Here is a 19,355-nt window from a genome sequence, read left to right on the forward strand (position 1 = left end):
AGAGACCCATCATTCAAGATGGAGACCATTCGGACAATCTTACCAATGATCCAGGAAGGTCAATATATGACTACAGTGGATCTAAAGGATGCATACCTACACATTCCTATCCACAAAGATCATCACCAGTTTCTCAGGTTCGCTCTTCTGGACAAGCATTACCAGTTTGTGGCTCTTCCCTTCGGCTTAGCTACTGCTCCCAGAATTTTCACAAAGGTGCTAGGGTCCCTCCTGGCGGTCCTAAGGCCGCGGGGCATAGCAGTGGCGCCTTACCTAGACGACATCTTAATTCAGGCGCCGTCTTTCCAAACAGCCAAGTCTCACACGGAGACTGTATTGGCCTTTCTGAGGTCTCATGGGTGTAAGGTGAACATCAAAAAGAGTTCTCTTTCCCCTCTCACAAGGGTTCCCTTCCTAGGGACTCTAATAGACTCGGTAGCAATGAAAATATTTCTGACGGAGGTCAGAAAGTTAAAACTCTTAACTACTTGCCGAGCTCTTTATTCCATTCCCTGGCCATCCGTAGCTCAGTGCATGGAGACAATCGGATTAATGGTAGCAGCAATGGACATAGTCCCTTTTGCTCGGATACACCTCAGACCACTGCAACTATGCATGCTCAAACAGTGGAATCAGGATTATGCAGATTTGTCTCCTCAAATTCAGTTGGACCAGGAGACCAGAGATTCTCTTCTCTGGTGGTTGTCTCAGGATCACCTGTCTCAGGGAATATGTTTCCGCAGGCCAGAGTGGATCATTGTAACGACCGACGCCAGTCTGTTAGGCTGGGGTGCGGTCTGGGACTCCCTGAAAGCTCAGGGCTTATGGTCTCGGGAAGAAACTCTTCTCCCGATAAACATTCTGGAACTGAGGGCGATATTCAACGCTCTTCAGGCATGGCCCCTTAGCTGCGGCCAAATTCATCAGATTTCAGTCGGACAACATCACGACTGTAGCTTACGTCAATCATCAGGGGGGAACAAAGAGTTCCCTAGCGATGACGGAAGTAACCAAAATAATCAGGTGGGCGGAGGATCACTCCTGCCATCTCTCAGCAATTCACATCCCAGGAGTAGACAACTGGGAGGCGGATTTTCTAAGTCATCAGACTTTTCACCCGGGGAAGTGGGAACTCCACCTGGAGGTATTTGCCCAGCTGACTCAGCTATGGGGCACCCCAGAGTTGGATCTGATGGCGTCCCGTCAGAACACCAAACTTCCTCTCTACGGGTCCAGGTCCCGGGATCCCAAGGCGGTATTGATAGATGCTCTAGCAGCGCCTTGGTCTTTCAATCTGGCTTATGTTTTTCCACCGTTTCCTCTTCTCCCTTGTCTGGTCGCCAGAATCAAGCAGGAGAAGGCTTCAGTGTTTCTGATAGCGCCTGCGTGGCCACGCAGGACTTGGTATGCAGACCTAGTGGACATGTCATCTGTCCCACCATGGACATTGCCATTGAGGCAGGATCTTCTAATACAAGGTCCGTTCAAGCATCCAAATCTAATTTCTCTGCGTCTGACTGCTTGGAGATTGAACGCTTAATTCTATCAAAGCGTGGTTTCTCTGAGTCAGTTATAGATACTCTGATTCAGGCTAGAAAGCCTGTCACCAGGAAAATCTACCATAAGATATGGCGGAAATATCTTTGTTGGTGTGAATCCAAGGGTTACTCATGGAGTAAGATTAGGATTCCCAGGATATTATCTTTCCTCCAAGACGGATTGGAGAAAGGATTGTCAGCTAGTTCCTTAAAAGGACAGATATCTGCTCTGTCTATCCTTTTACACAAGCGTCTGGCAGAGGTACCAGACGTTCAAGCGTTTGCTCAGGCTTTAGTCAGAATCAAGCCTGTTTATAAACCCGTGGCTCCGCCATGGAGTCTAAATCTAGTTCTTTCAGTTCTTCAAGGGGTTCCGTTTGAACCCTTACATTCCATAGATATTAAGTTGTTATCTTGGAAAGTTTTGTTTTTGGTAGCTATTTCTTCTGCTCGAAGAGTCTCAGAATTATCTGCCTTGCAGTGTGATTCACCTTACCTGGTGTTCCACGCAGATAAGGTAGTTTTGCGTACCAAACCTGGTTTTCTTCCTAAAGTTGTTTCTAACAAGAATATTAACCAGGAAATAGTTGTTCCTTCTCTGTGTCCTAATCCTTCTTCGAAGAAGGAACGTCTGTTACACAATCTTTATGTAGTTCGTGCTTTAAAGTTCTATTTACAAGCAACTAAGGATTTCAGACAAACATCTTCCTTGTTTGTTATCTATTCTGGTAAGAGGAGAGGTCAGAAAGCGACTGCTACCTCTCTTTCCTTTTGGCTGAAAAGCATCATCCGTTTGGCCTATGAGACTGCTGGCCAGCAGCCTCCTGAAACTGTTACTGCTCATTCTACCAGAGCAGTGGCTTCCACATGGGCTTTTAAAAATGAGGCTTCTGTTGAACAGATTTGTAAGGCAGCGACTTGGTCTTCACTGCATACTTTTTCCAAATTTTCAAATTCGATACTTTTGCTTCTTCGGAGGCTATTTTTGGAAGAAAGGTTTTGCAAGCAGTGGTGCCTTCCGTTTAAGGTACCTGTCTTGTTCCCTCCCTTCATCCGTGTCCTAAAGCTTTGGTATTGGTATCCCACAAGTAAAGGATGAATCTGTGGACTGGATACACCTTACAAGAGAAAACAGAATTTATGCTTACCTGATAAATTACTTTCTCTTGTGGTGTATCCAGTCCACGGCCTGCCCTGGCAATTGAGTCAGGTAAAATTTTTTTGTTTAAACTACAGTCACCACTGCACCCTATAGTTTCTCCTTTTTCTTCCTAACCTTTGGTCGAATGACTGGGGGGTGGAGCCTAGAGGGGGAGCTATATGGACAGCTCTGCTGTGTGCTCTCTTTGCCACTTCCTGTAGGGAAGGAGAATATCCCACAAGTAAAGGATGAATCCGTGGACTGGATACACCACAAGAGAAAGTAATTTATCAGGTAAGCATAAATTCTGTTTTATATTTGGACCACTTAGTCATAAGCTGTCTTATATATGACATGAGGGGTTTGTAATTTTATCTGTACAAATTATGTACATCTGCTGTAATATTTATTCCCAGGTACTTAATGAATTTGTTTGCCCATTTAAAAGAAAAATTGATTTTGAGTATTTTTTTTAGTATGGTTTGGTATGTGGATGCCTATCGCCTCACATTTTTCGTCATTTATTTTATTGCCTGATAAGGCACTAAATCTCTGTAAAATGGAGTATAGCGGGGGCAATGATAATAGGGGTTTCGTTAAGGTCAATATTACATCACCATCTTATATTGGTTGGCCTCTATTGATATACCAGTAATGTCTATACAGTCTCATATTTTGATCGCAAGGGGTTCCATACAGAGGGCAAATAGCAGTGCCGACAGTGGGCACCCCTGCCTTGTTCCTTTGCGAATTGCGATATTCCTCGATTGATATCCAGCTAATCTTATATATGCAGCTGGAGTGGAGTATAGGGACAATATTGCGTTTTGAAATTCACCTTTAAATCCTACTCTGTCTAATAGGGCATGCATATAGTCCCAGTTCACTCTATCAAATGCCTTCTCTGCGTCCAAAGACAGGAGCAGAGAAGGCACTTTGTTGACCGAAGCATACTTTATCAGGCTATGACTTTACGGATGTTATCCGGGGCTTCCCTTGCTTTTATGAATCCAACTTGATCGGTGTGGATCAAGTGGGTTAGTGGTCCGTTCAATCTATTGGCCAAAATCTTCATAAATAATTTGATATCCTGATTTATTAGTGAGATGGGTCTATAGTTCTTGCAGTATTGTTTATTTTTTCCCAGTTTGGGGATCACCAAAATGTTTGCTAACAACATCTCACTAGGTATCTCACTACCCTTCATTATAACATTAAATATTGAAACTAACTGTGGTGCTAAAATATTTTTGAATGTTTTGTAAAATATGCCCATGTATCCATCTGGGCCTGGTGCTTTGTTGGTTTTTAAATCTTTTATGACTGTTAGTACTTCTGATAGTGTTATGGGTGAGTTTAAGGTTTTTATGTCTTCGTCAGTAAGGGAAGGCAGTACGCTGTAATCTAGAAATTTGGCTAAGGCTTCTTCTTTTGTCATTTACTTTGGATTGTGTGGGAAGGTTATATAGAGTATTGGATATCTCTATGGGGTCCTTTGTCATTATACCTGTGGGGGGTTGAATTTGGGGGGACTGCAGTGGTTCTTGTTATTTCCTTTAGTTTATTTGCTAGCATTCTGTCTGGTTTGTTGGAGTGTATAAAGTAGTGTGTATCTAGAAGTTTAATGGATCTTTTAGCTTTGTCTGCGAGTATGTCATATAATTCTTTGTATTTTTGTTTTAGGAGTTGGGTTGTTTTCTGTCGTTTATTAGTCGTCTCGCTCATTTGTATGTGTTTGATTTCTGTCCTTTTTCTAATTTCGCATTTTGAATTCTTTTCTGTTTTGAGGATTCACTTATAAGGTTTCCTCTTACATACGCTTTGAGAGCACCCCAGAAATGCAATGGGTTATCCGTAGTCAGAAACACACCGGTCCTGGCAGCTTCCGATCGTCTTCTCCCCTATATCAGAAGTGAACCCGCTGCTTCCAAAAAATCCAAGTACTTCCTACTACCATGGGGTGCCGTAGCAGTGGTGAAATCAAGCCACTTAGTGTAGAGATACGGAGAAGAAAAGAGCAGGCACTACTGAGGGGTAATTACCATAAAAAGTAGAAATTTATTGGAAAGACAAAAACAATAAAAACAGCAAATGCTGGGCGCTATTATTATGAAGCCAAATAATAGCAGACAGACCAGAGGCACAAAGTCAGACTTCGTGCCGGTGGTCTGTCTGTTTTTATTTGGCTTCATAAAAATAGCGCCCAGCATTTGCTGTTTTTATTGTTCTTGTCTTTCCAATAAATTTCTACTTTTTATGGTAATTGCCCCTCAGTAGTGCCTGCTCTTTTCTTCTCCAGTTATCCGTAGTCCCCTCATTTATTTCTATGAATTGCGTGATACTGTTTTGGAGGTTTTGCAGGATCATTTGATCTCCCAGAAGTCTAGGGTTAAGCACCCAGGATCGGGTTCTATCATGATTTATAATGCCATTAAGATGGGCTTCTACTATAGCGTCGTCTGACCATGGGCATGGTTGAATATGTGCTTGAGTTAATAGTGGTATTAGTGTTTGGCTCAGTAGAATATAATCAATCCTCAAATGTGATTTGTGTACCGCAGAATAGTATGTATAGTCTCTCTTGTTTTTTTTATTCATGGTCCACCAAGCGTCTATTAAATTATGCTCCAGTACACAGTCTCTTAAGAGTTTTTGGTTATGTTCCGCTCTCTGGTGTACTAGTGCGGTATTCTGAGAACTGTCTAACTGGTTATAAATGACGATGGGGGTGTTGTTTATACAACCCTTAACTATAAGATATCTTCCCTCCTTTTCAGCAATTATCACTTTCTTTCATGTAATTAGCAAGAGTCCATGAGCTAGTGACGTATGGGATATACATTCCTACCAGGAGGGGCAAAGTTTCCCAAACCTCAAAATGCCTATAAATACACCCCTCACCACACCCACAATTCAGTTTTACAAACTTTGCCTCCGATGGAGGTGGTGAAGTAAGTTTGTGCTAGATTCTACGTTGATATGCGCTCCGCAGCAAGTTGGAGCCCGGTTTTCCTCTCAGCGTGCAGTGAATGTCAGAGGGATGTGAGGAGAGTATTGCCTATTTGAATGCAGTGATCTCCTTCTAAGGGGTCTATTTCATAGGTTCTCTGTTATCGGTCGTAGAGATTCATCTCTTACCTCCCTTTTCAGATCGACGATATACTCTTATATATACCATTACCTCTGCTGATTCTCGTTTCAGTACTGGTTTGGCTTTCTACAAACATGTAGATGAGTGTCCTGGGGTAAGTAAATCTTATTTTCTGTGACACTCTAAGCTATGGTTGGGCACTTTGTTTATAAAGTTCTAAATATATGTATTCAAACATTTATTTGCCTTGACTCAGAATGTTCAACTTTCCTTATTTTTCAGACAGTCAGTTTCATATTTGGGATAATGCATTTGATTTAATCATTTTTTCTTACCTTCAAAAATTTGACTTTTTTCCCTGTGGGCTGTTAGGCTCGCGGGGGCTGAAAATGCTTCATTTTATTGCGTCATTCTTGGCGCAGACTTTTTTGGCGCAAAAATTCTTTTCCGTTTCCGGCGTCATACGTGTCGCCGGAAGTTGCGTCATTTTTTGACGTTATTTTGCGCCAAAAATGTCGGCGTTCCGGATGTGGCGTCATTTTTGGCGCCAAAAAGCATTTAGGCGCCAAATAATGTGGGCGTCTTATTTGGCGCTAAAAAATATGGGCGTCGCTTTTGTCTCCACATTATTTATGTCTCATTTTTCATTGCTTCTGGTTGCTAGAAGCTTGTTCTTTGGCATTTTTTCCCATTCCTGAAACTGTCATTTAAGGAATTTGATCAATTTTGCTTTATATGTTGTTGTTTTTTCTCTTACATATTGCAAGATGTCTCATGTTGCATCTGAGTCAGAAGATACTACAGGAAAATCGCTGTCTAGTGCTGGATCTACCAAAGCTAAGTGTATCTGCTGTAAACTTTTGGTAGCTATTCCTCCAGCTGTTGTTTGTATTGATTGTCATGACAAACTTGTTAATGCAGATAATATTTCCTTTAGTAAAGTACCATTGCCTGTTGCAGTTCCTTCAACATCTAAGGTGCAGAATGTTCCTGATGACATAAGAGATTTTGTTTCTGAATCCATAAAGAAGGCTATGTCTGTTATTTCTCCTTCTAGTAAACGTAAAAAATCTTTTAAAACTTCTCTCCCTACAGATGAATTTTTAAATTAACATCATCATTCTGATTCTGATGATTCTTCTGGTTCAGAGGATTCTGTCTCAGAGGTTGATGCTGATAAATCTTCATATTTATTTAAAATGGAATTTATTCGTTCTTTACTTAAAGAAGTTCTAATTGCTTTAGAAATAGAGGATTCTGGTCCTCTTGATACTAATTCTAAACGTTTGGATAAGGTATTTAAATCTCCTGTGGTTATTCCAGAAGTTTTTCCTGTTCCTAATGCTATTTCTGCAGTAATTTCCAAAGAATGGGATAAATTGGGTAATTCATTTACTCCTTCTAAACGTTTTAAGCAATTATATCCTGTGCCGTCTGACAGATTAGAATTTTGGGACAAAATCCCTAAAGTTGATGGGGCTATTTCTACCCTTGCTAAACGTACTACTATTCCTACGTCAGATGGTACTTCGTTTAAGGATCCTTTAGATAGGAAAATTGAATCCTTTCTAAGAAAAGCTTATCTGTGTTCAGGTAATCTTCTTAGACCTGCTATATCTTTGGCTGATGTTGCTGCAGCTTCAACTTTTTGGTTGGAAACCTTAGCGCAACAAGTAACACATCATGATTCTCATGATATTATTATTCTTCTTCAGCATGCTAATAATTTTATCTGTGATGCCATCTTTGATATTATCAGGGTTGATGTCAGGTTTATGTCTCTAGCTATTTTAGCTAGAAGAGCTTTATGGCTTAAGACTTGGAATGCTGATATGGCTTCTAAATCAACTCTACTTTCCATTTCTTTCCAGGGTAACAAATTATTTGGTTCTCAGTTGGATTCTATTATTTCAACTGTTACTGGTGGGAAAGGAACTTTTTTACCACAGGATAAAAAATCTAAGGGTAAAAACAGAGCTAATAATCGTTTTCGTTCCTTTCGTTTCAACAAAGAACAAAAACCTGATCCTTCATCCTCAGGAGCAGTTTCAGTTTGGAAACCATCTCCAATCTGGAATAAATCCAAGCCAGCCAGAAAGGCAAAGCCTGCTTCTAAGTCCACATGAAGGTGCGGCCCTCATTCCAGCTCAGCTGGTAGGGGGCAGGTTACGTTTTTTCAAAGAAATTTGGATCAATTCTGTTCACAATCTTTGGATTCAGAACATTGTTTCAGAAGGGTACAGAATTGGTTTCAAGATGAGACCTCCTGCAAAGAGATTTTTTCTTTCCCGTGTCCCAGTAAATCCAGTAAAAGCTCAAGCATTTCTGAATTGTGTTTCAGATCTAGAGTTGACTGGAGTAATTATGCCAGTTCCAGTTCAGGAACAGGGGATGGGGTTTTATTCAAATCTCTTCATTGTACCAAAGAAGGAAAATTCCTTCAGACCAGTTCTGGATCTAAAAATATTGAATCGTTATGTAAGGATACCAACGTTCAAGATGGTAACTGTAAGGACTATCTTGCCTTTTGTTCAGCAAGGGAATTATATGTCCACAATAGATTTACAGGATGCATATCTGCATATTCCGATTCATCCGGATCATTATCGGTTCCTGAGATTCTCTTTTCTGGACAAGCATTACCAGTTTGTGGCTCTGCCGTTTGGCCTTGCTACAGCTCCAAGAATTTTTACAAAGGTTCTCGGTGCCCTTCTGTCTGTAATCAGAGAACAGGGTATTGTGGTATTTCCTTATTTGGACGATATCTTGGTACTTGCTCAGTCTTTACATTTAGCAGAATTTCATACGAATCGACTTGTGTTGTTTCTTCAAGATCATGGTTGGAGGATCAATTTACCAAAAAGTTCATTGATTCCTCAGACAAGGGTAACCTTTCTGGGTTTCCAAATAGATTTAGTGTCCATGACTCTGTCTTTAACAGACAAGAGGCGTCTAAAACTGATGGCAGCTTGTCGAAACCTTCAGTCACAATCATTCCCTTCGGTAGCCTTATGCATGGAAATTCTAGGTCTTATGACTGCTGCATCGGACGCGATCCCCTTTGCTCGTTTTCACATGCGACCTCTTCAGCTTTGTATGCTGAATCAATGGTGCAAGGATTACACAAAGATATCTCAATTAATATCTTTAAAACCGATTGTTCGACACTCTCTAACGTGGTGGACAGATCACCATCGTTTAATTCAGGGGGCTTCTTTTGTGCTTCCGACCTGGACTGTAATTTCAACAGATGCAAGTCTCACAGGTTGGGGAGCTGTGTGGGGATCTCTGACGGCACAAGGAGTTTGGGAATCTCAGGAGGTGAGATTACCGATCAATATTTTGGAACTCCGTGCAATTTTCAGAGCTCTTCAGTTTTGGCCTCTTCTGAAGAGAGAATCGTTCATTTGTTTTCAGACAGACAATGTCACAACTGTGGCATACATCAATCATCAAGGAGGAACTCACAGTCCTCTGGCTATGAAAGAAGTATCTCGAATTTTGGTTTGGGCGGAATCCAGCTCCTGTCTAATCTCTGCGGTTCATATCCCAGGTGTAGACAATTGGGAAGCGGATTATCTCAGTCGCCAAACGTTGCATCCGGGCGAATGGTCTCTTCACCCAGAGGTATTTCTTCAGATCGTTCAAATGTGGGAACTTCCAGAAATAGATTTGATGGTGTCCCATCTAAACAAGAAACTTCCCAGGTATCTGTCCAGATCCCGGGATCCTCAGGCGGAGGCAGTGGATGCATTATCACTTCCTTGGAAGTATCATCCTGCCTATATCTTTCCGCCTCTAGTTCTTCTTCCAAGAGTAATCTCCAAGATTCTGAAGGAATGCTCGTTTGTTCTGCTGGTAGCTCCGGCATGGCCTCACAGGTTTTGGTATGCGGATCTTGTCCGGATGGCCTCTTGCCAACCGTGGACTCTTCCGTTAAGACCAGACCTTGTCACAAGGTCCTTTTTTCCATCAGGATCGGAAATCCTTAAATTTAAAGGTATGGAGATTGAACGCTTGATTCTTCGTCAAAGAGGTTTCTCTGACGCTGTGATTAATACTATGTTACAGGCTCGTAAATCTGTATCTAGAGAGATATATTATAGAGTCTGGAAGACTTATATTTCTTGGTGTATTTCTCATCATTTTTCTTGGCATTCTTTTAGAATTCCGAGAATTTTACAGTTTCTTCAGGATGGTTTAGATAAAGGTTTGTCCGCAAGTTCCTTGAAAGGACAAATCTCTGCTCTTTCTGTTCTTTTTCATAGAAAGATTGCTATTCTTCCTGATATTCATTGTTTTGTACAAGCTTTGGTTCGTATAAAACCTGTCATTAAGTCAATTTCTCCTCCTTGGAGTTTGAATTTGGTTCTGGGGGCTCTTCAAGCTCCTCCGTTTGAACCTATGCATTCATTGGACATGAAATTACTTTCTTGGAAAGTTTTGTTCCTTTTGGCCATCTCTTCTGCCAGAAGAGTTTCTGAATTATCTGCTCTTTCTTGTGAGTCTCCTTTTCTGATTTTTCATCAGGATAAGGCGGTGTTGCGAACTTCTTTTGAATTTTTACCTAAAGTTGTGAATTCCAACAACATTAGTAGAGAAATTGTGGTTCCTTCATTATGTCCTAATCCTAAGAATTCTAAGGAGAAATCGTTGCATTCTTTGGATGTTGTTAGAGCTTTGAAATATTATGTTGAAGCTACTAAATCTTTCAGAAAGACTTCTAGTCTATTTGTTATCTTTTCCGGTTCTAGAAAAGGCCAGAAAGCTTCTGCGATTTCTTTGGCATCTTGGTTGAAATCTTTAATTCATCTTGCCTATGTTGAGTCGGGTAAAACTCCGCCTCAGAGAATTACAGCTCATTCTACTAGGTCAGTTTCTACTTCCTGGGCGTTTAGGAATGAAGCTTCGGTTGATCAGATTTGCAAAGCAGCAACTTGGTCCTCTTTGCATACTTTTACTAAATTCTACCATTTTGATGTATTTTCTTCTTCTGAAGCAGTTTTTGGTAGAAAAGTACTTCAGGCAGCGGTTTCAGTTTGAATCTTCTGCTTATGTTTTTCGTTAAACTTTATTTTGGGTGTGGATTATTTTCAGCAGGAATTGGCTGTCTTTATTTTATCCCTCCCTCTCTAGTGACTCTTGTGTGGAAAGATCCACATCTTGGGTAATCATTATCCCATATGTCACTAGCTCATGGACTCTTGCTAATTACATGAAAGAAAACATAATTTATGTAAGAACTTACCTGATAAATTCATTTCTTTCATATTAGCAAGAGTCCATGAGGCCCGCCCTTTTTTTGGGGTGGTTATGATTTTTTTGTATAAAGCACAATTATTCCAATTCCTTATTTTATATGCTTTCGCACTTTTTTCTTATCACCCCACTTCTTGGCTATTCGTTAAACTGAATTGTGGGTGTGGTGAGGGGTGTATTTATAGGCATTTTGAGGTTTGGGAAACTTTGCCCCTCCTGGTAGGAATGTATATCCCATACGTCACTAGCTCATGGACTCTTGCTAATATGAAAGAAATGAATTTATCAGGTAAGTTCTTACATAAATTATGTTTTTTCTTTGAAATTAAAAAACGCATGAAGTAGTATTGAAACTCCCCTGTGTTTTTTGGAGCTAACAGTATGGTATTGTAGGGGGAATGATTTGTCCCAGTATCTGGGGGTGTTAGTCTTAGTGAAGTGCGTTTCCTGCAATAGTACAATATGTGCATTGAGGGATTTATACTCAGTGATCGCTTTTTTGCGTTTTATATTGGAGTGTCTCACATTATGTGAGATTATTTTATTTTAATGGGAGCCATAAATATAAAGTAGGGTTAAAGTGAGTTGTGCCATGTTTTTGGTAGTTAATAGATCTGGAATAGACAGGTGTGTGACCCGAAAAAAGAGATGTGCCCTTCTATGAATCTGAGTCAGATGCTTCAGTTTATCATTTCCCACCCCAAAGGTGGTTGAGAGAGTTATGTTGCACAGTGAGAGAGTATATACTGTAATGATAAGTATAATTAACAAAACCATTTTAACAGAATAAACATAAATAACAGTTTTTCAAATATAACAAGTGAACCGTGACAATATAAGGTAGGCTTATTCAACAAGAAACCAAATCATGTTAATTGGTAATAAGATTCAACATGGATGTGAAATAGGGTAGGTTATATTAGAAAAGTTGGGGTTGACGGGGTTTGGAATGGTGGGGGAGGGGGGGAGGGAAAGTAGTAGAGGGGTGAGGTAAGAGTAGGTGCTTTTCCACACATGTGGGAGAATGGGCGTGCTAAGAAAGCAATTTCTGCACATTAACAATTTTGCATATATAGATTCAATAAACCTTAGATTTTTAATAAAATTAAATCAGCAATCGTCTTTAACATAAGGGTGATAAATGAATAGAGTGATCAACCCCTAATTTGAGTATTACGCATACTCAATAGTAAATATTAAAAAAATGAATACTTAAGTCAGGTGACTGAGGTCTCTTCTTCTTGTGCTTGTTCGCCCTATCCGGTTACCTTGAGTGCTTCCTTGACTTCTGTCTGTTTACTGGCGTCCATTCCCGTTGGAATGCTTTCCTCTGTGGTTTAGGGGGGAGTGACAGTTCTCTCTGGTCCGAACATAGGCATAGTTTCTTTAGTATTCCTTGTCCTTCCTCTAATGTTGTGCAGTATTAAGTGACATTTTGGTTATTGAATACCAATCTGAATGGAAAGTTCCATCTATATTTGATCTGGGAATTGTTGAGAACTGTGAGGATAGGTTTCAGGTCTCTGCGTCTGTGGAGGGTGACCGGAGCGAGGTCTGTATAGGCTTGTATTGGCTGTCCTTCGAATGACAATGTGGAGGAAATTCTTGCTGCTTTGATTAGCTGATCTTTAATGTGTAAGTAGTGAAGTTTCACTATTACATCCCTAGCGAGGGAGGGGTGAGGTGGTCTTGAGAGAGCTCTGTGTGCTCTGTACATTAGATACATGGTGCTATCAATGTCGGAAAGAAGTGGATGGAATAATTTCTGTAATGTTTCAGGGAGGTTGGTATAGCTTTCTGCAAGGTTTCGTATGTGAATGTGGGATCTTCTAGACCTATTTTCAAGGTCCTCAGTCTGGTCCTCCAATCTCTGTATTTGGGCTTCTTGGTCACACATTATGTTGTTTATGTTGTTTATTTCTTCTACAACATCGTCTATTTTCTTTTCCAGCCCCGTGGTGCGCCCTCCAATTTTAATTATATCTTGTTTGAGGTCTTTTAAAGCTATTTTGAGCTCTTCTTGAAATAAAGCCTTTATGTGAACAAGTAGCTCTTTATTTGGTGTAGTTAGTTGTAGAGTATCTGCATGTTCTTCTGAAGCTTGAGGTGAGCTATTCACCGTGGGTGTCAAGGAGGTCTCAATTGTTTTCTGTCTTGATTGAGAACGTGATAGGAAGTCCTTAAATGTTTGTGACTTGTTCTTCATGGTTATATAAGTGAAAAGCTGCTTATGTCGCTTAAGTGTACCCCTTCTGACAAAGCTTTACTTCATGTGGATAGCTCACTTATGCGGGCCTTGGTTTCTCTTCTTGCTATGTAGTCTAATTGTCACGGCTCAACAGGTCATATCATAGTGTTGTTGTGTATTGAATTCCTCCAAGCGTCTCCTTCTCAGTGTTGCTCCTTGCTCTTCTGATAGGGTTGAGGTAGTTGTTTTTATAATAAAGGGACACATTTGGGGGGTCTAAACTTCGTTGTGCCTAGTGTCTCTTTGTCCGCTGTATGTGTTACAGAAAACTAAAGATTGCGGTTTCCCGCTTCTTGCTGTGATCAGTTGTTGGTGTCTAAGATTCAGCTGAGGATCTACTAAGGTCACTGTACTAATAGTTGATTTGTTCAGGGGTTAAGATATCCCCTTGATGTGTATAGGACTGTTTAGTGATGAGTCACGTCACAGATTTTAGGCTCAAACCTCGGTCTGGCCTCCAGTCGTAATTCGCCGTTAGTAAGGGTGATCCGCTGTAGGGTGTGCTATCCGGGCCTTACTGTGTTTTTTTACCTCTCCGGTGAGTGTATCAGTCTGTTTGTCCTCCAGAGTAGACCTCAGCTGCGGACTTTCCTGCCTCTATACCGGTGCTGTTCAAGCGGTAGTCAGTGACGATCTCTCTTCCGCTATGTATTTGTGGTTCTTGCGGTCTGGAGGGTCTTGCTACTGAGTATAGATGTTATCGAGCCTGTCTTGGCTCTTTTAGCTATGCTAAATATGGTTTTTAAACTCTTTTCTAGCGGAGCTCTAATATCATGCGACTGCTCTGATGCACAGTCGGCTCCGCCCCCAGTTTTGCTTATTTTTTAATAACATTGCTCTGATTTTCAGACTCCTAACCAAGCCCCATAGTTTTAGAAGAATACTGAAGTATACCTACTCCAGCTTGCTCCTGTTTGCGTAAAGGGTCTTTTCATGTGCAAAGGAAGGGGGAGGGGGGAGTGTCTGTTATTTCCCACTTGCAGTGGATGTTCTAGCTACGTTTTTATCAGAGCTAAACTGGGAGCTTCTAAGTAAGTTTTTAAACGGTTTTATACTGGATTTTTAGATCAGTATCTGTGCATATTATTCTTTATAGTAGTGTCTATTGCATGCAGTTATATGAAATTTGATTTATACTTCCCCTTTAAGTATAACATATAATTTCTTGTTCTTTTGGTTTAGTGCCATTTTAGCAGTTTAAAAATATGTTTGATTCTATCTTATGTTCAAAAATACAAACTTAGCATTTTCTTTACTGCCTTGTGGTGCCCCCTTTCTTTTTAACACATCTCGCTCTCTCTTTTCTGTCTTTTTTTCTTTTTATTTCTCTCTCTTCTCACTCTTTTCTCTCTTCTCTCTCTTTTCTCTTCTCTCTCTTGTCTCTCTCCTTTCTCTTTTCTCTCTTCTCTTTCTCTCTCTCTCTTCTCTTTTCTTTTCTCTTTTCTCCTCTCTCTCTCTCTCTCTCTCTCTCTCTCTCTCTCTCTCTCTCTCTCTCTCTCTCTCTCTCTCTCTCTCTCTCTCTCTCTCTCTCTCTCTCTCTCTCTCTCTCTCTCTCTCTCTTCTCTTTTCTTCTCTTTTCTCTTTTCTCCCCTCTTTTCTCTCTCTTGCTCTCTCTCTCTCTCTCTGTCTCTCTCTCTCTCTCTCTCTCTCTCTCTCTCTCTCTCTCTCTCTTTAAGGAGATTACCAAGTATATTATTATGGTTGTCTAAATGTTATAATATTAATGGATAACTTGGCTCTTATTTTTTTGGCAGGTAATCGCATATGGGGTAAAGAACTTAAAGGCATTCAGCTGTGTCATGTTGCTTGGTCTCCAGACAGCAAAATTCTCCTGTTTGGAATGGCAAATGGAGAAATTCACCTTTATGACAACCAGGGAAACTTTATTGTAAGTTTGTCATATACAAAGAAGATGTTCTGTGTACTCCCTAACCACAGATGTTATCTACACAGTTTTATCTTTGTACCAAATATAGTACCTAGATTACAAGTGCCTTGGTACATCTCTTTCCAAACTATGTAGAAGTGTTCATTCTGTAGGAATAATGTCAAGAAAAGAATACACTGTTTTCACAATATTTTGCTTGGTGAGAGCCAGTAAAAACCCCCAAACAAAACATGTATACGTGAAGCAAGTCCTATTTCTGTAAATAAAATGAATTGAATGCAAATGTAAAGGCAGTTTGGCACATCAGTGCTACCTGACATTACTGAAGTAGAAATAGCTAATGATATATGTTAGTGTCATGACTGGGGAGCTCTTAAGCAAACACATTTAACCTGAACTGACAAAGGTTGTCTCTCTGCCATGGGAAAGGTCAGAAGGTTCTTCCATATCCTTGTCATAATGTTTTAAATTGACTTTAAGCCTACATTTTTACATTGCTACTTTAAAGAGCTAATTCTTTTTTTCATCTGGTCCTGCATGGAGTTGTTCTTGCAGTAATAGCACTTTCCGGTTTGAAAGTTAGATGCAATAACTAGGTTTTATATTCTTTCTTCTGACGATATGTCCATCACCTGACAATGTCACCACTATACCCAGCATGATTTACCCTGTTATAGTTGCTTAAAGGGACATTATACACTAAATAAATGCCAGATAGAATGAAGCATTCAAAGAAAAGATTAGTCTGAGAATAACATGCAGATGTATTGTGCTCTGCACTTCCATTTCTAACAGGAACTGAAAAGCTCACAATTTCAGAATGGAATTACAGGAAAAGAGGACAAAATAAATAATGAAAGCATATTGCAGAGTTCTTTTTATATATCCAATGTATCATTTTATATTACCATTTCAAAGTGTGTCCCTATATTAGTTGTTGTTTGGCTGAAAAAACACCATATGCTTACAGTGTCACATAACTATGTTTTACAGAGTATATAGGTTATATATGTACTTACCTTTTCTTGTCACCTACCTATTTGGTTGAGCTTATTGCTTTGATAAGGGGATGATGACTTCCACGAGCAAATCTTTACATATACCTTATGATGATTTCTGACCATTCGAGTCACATCCATAGTGTTGTGTTTACAGTAAGCACTTGCATTACTGACAAACCCTCCCAAACAGAAACATACGAATGTTTGATCAACTTTCCCAGCAAACACAGCTGTTACCAGACCTAGTGACCTTTCACATCAATGGTCTATCAGAACTGAAATTATTTCAGATGAGGAAAATACTTGTAGTGAAACAGGAAACAAAAGGTATTTTGTGTTTTAGCACTGCGTTAGATATTGTTTTTGAGTAAGTAAAAGAACAGTTGTCTTCACTGAATGAATGAATTCCTCTCACCTCTGTTTATACTGACAATGATTTCTGTTCTCTAGGTGAAAATGATCCTTAGCTGTTTAGTGAATGTCACAGGTGCCCTCAGCATTGCTGGTATGCACTGGTACCCGGGTACTAAGGGCTATGTGGAGCCAGACTGCCCTTGTCTTGCAATCTGTTTTGATAATGGGAGATGCCAAATAATGAGGCATGAGAATGATGAGAGTAAGTACATTCCTCTTAGATTCTGTATCAAGTGTTTAATTCACTTTTAAAAACTCTTGCAGTTAGTCTCCCATTTACATTAGTTATGCACTTTTTTCACTTTTCTAACTTCTTTGTCTTGTTAACAGCATTGACCACTATTTTCATATTCTTATCATTCATGCAATAGGTAATTTGCCACCTATACCTCAATGCATTACAGTAACCAAGTGTCTGCCTTCTATTTAACTTCTGCTTTACATTCTATGTCAAATCCTTTTTTTTATATAAGCATTATTAGTCTCATGTATGTAATATACATATAATATAACAGTTAAAAAATGTCTCCCGTATTTTTTTTTTAAAAATTAATTTATTTACTTAAAGGGATAGTAAAGTTAAAATTATATTTTATGATTCAGCAGCTAGAGCATACAATTTTAAACTACTTTCTAGTTTACGTCTCTTATCAATCTCTTATGCTGTATTCTTAGTATCCTTTGTTGAAGAACATACATTGGTTAGCTCATTAGCAGCAATTCACTGTTGCTAGCTATCTGCTGATTGGTAGCTGCACATATATGTATCTTATCATTGGCTCACCAGATGTCTTCAGCTAGCTCTTGGTAGTGCACTGCTGCTCCTTTAGGAAATGATGCCATAAGAATGAAGAACATTTTTATAATCAAAAAGAATTGGAAAGTTGTTTAAAATTGCATGTTCTATCTGAATCATGAAAGAAAAAAATTTGATTTTTTTTGTCCCTTTTAACTATCATGAGGAACCCAATATAAAAATCTGGAAGCCAGAAGTGCTTTACTTGTAATGTGATTTTTCTGCAGATTTTGTCTAGGAAACTAGGTGATGGAAGCTTCTGGGTGGTCTTACAGTTTTGTTATATCTATCTATCTATCTATCTATCTATCTATCTATCTATATTGATCTGATTACCAGCTAATGGGGATGTAGAGGGCTAGGGACAAGACACCACATACTGTATATAGTTACTCGTGGTAGTCCTGGTGCAGGAAGTTTATATAATTAATTTTGTCAAAGAGAAAAAAAGAGTAAAAACAATGCTGCAACCCCCTATAAAGCCAATCAAATACAATACACGGACACCTCCCCTTAGAGAACAAAACAGTATTAATATGACACTCAAAGTACAGTTAATCAAAACCTGTGCTTTATTAGGCCAACAACAAAATATTCAACAGAGCCTATATCCGGGATCCCTGAATATCAAATATACCGGTATGATTACTACAACTAGCAGAAATCTGCTCCAATCATTAAATGTGCACAAAGTATCTAGCAGACTGCTATTTGGCCACAGCAAGTATAGGCAAGTGTATCCAATGGAAGTTGCAGTTCATAGTAACGATACAGGGCATAATAAGTCCCACCTCTCAATGATAGGGTTTCCTCTGTGAAATAACAAGTGGCAAAGAGTGTAAACTGACAGTCCTCCTAGAGACCAAGCTTACCGTACCCCCAGACACATCATAGGGACTCACCAGCTCTGACTTGGTATTCAAAAAGCAGACTGTATCTTACCCCAAATACCAGGTTCAGCGTTACTCGATACACACTTGCTCCGTGTGCCCGCCTCCAATGACTGACGTCACTGGTGGGGTCTTGCTGCTCAAACCCAAGACTGGTGTCCCCAAACGTAGTCAAATTCAAACTCAATGGTAGAGTAAAAGTATAAATGTCCCTTACATCAGAGAGAGGTATTTGCTCAGTGAAAACAATAGCCACGCTAGTAGTTGCTCATAGCGTGTCCTTACAGCTACACGTGTTTCACCCCACAGCTGATTGCTCACAGGGCTTCATCAGGCATGACAAGTTGATGTCTGTCACATCCATTTGCCTATATTTATACATGCCATGGGTGTATTAACTCTTGATTGCCCTAAGCCTAAGATAGCATCAATTCATAAAGTAATCTAGATTGTAAGTTCCCACGGGAACAGGGCCCTCAATTCCCCCTGTATTTGTCTGTAAAATGTTGTGTCTTATCGTATTGTTTCTCCACTGTACTGTTATCCTTGTACCCATGGGCAGCGCTGCGGAATCTGTTGGCGCGTTATAAATAAAGAATAATAATAAGTATGCAAGTTTAACCATAGTCACGTCATTTCTTTGAATGCCATGACAGCAGTGATGAAGGACTTAGATTCATGGGTTTTGAATTGATTGATATCTCTGAGAGGGGGCGGGGCTGGGATAACCTACTCCTCAGATCAGAGTGCTAATCGGTCAATAACATGAATTCTCGACAACTGGAAGGATTAAATGAAGAGCTTAATTATGCTCCTTTTCTGGTATAATGATGCTAGAAACACTTGCAAACACATTTATTAGCTGAAAAATTAGCAGCGTTATATATATTTGTCCATATTTTGATATCATTGATTTGATAAGTGTTCATAGTCTTAATATATTTTTTTTGATCTCTAACTGTTTTGATTAAAAATCCTACTCCTTTAGATATTATAAATTAATACTAATACTCTAATTGTAAATATTAGATTTAATTTAATAGTAGATGTTTTTGTTGCCGTTTTCAAACACTATGGTTAAACTTGCAT

The 19,355-nt window shown here is 39.6% G+C and overlaps 1 protein-coding gene across 1 annotated transcript in view; it reads left to right on the forward strand.

The window, feature by feature from the left end:
• WDR35 (WD repeat domain 35) overlaps nt 1-19,355 on the forward strand; it is a 291,517-nt gene that overhangs the window by 24,607 nt on the left and 247,555 nt on the right. The window contains 2 exon segments of the mRNA XM_053709650.1: nt 15,032-15,165; nt 16,617-16,782. Of these exon segments, the coding sequence (XP_053565625.1) occupies nt 15,032-15,165; nt 16,617-16,782 (300 nt within the window).

The sequence above is a fragment of the Bombina bombina genome, chromosome 4 (assembly GCF_027579735.1).
Source record: "Bombina bombina isolate aBomBom1 chromosome 4, aBomBom1.pri, whole genome shotgun sequence".
NCBI classification, from domain to species: Eukaryota; Metazoa; Chordata; class Amphibia; order Anura; family Bombinatoridae; genus Bombina; species Bombina bombina.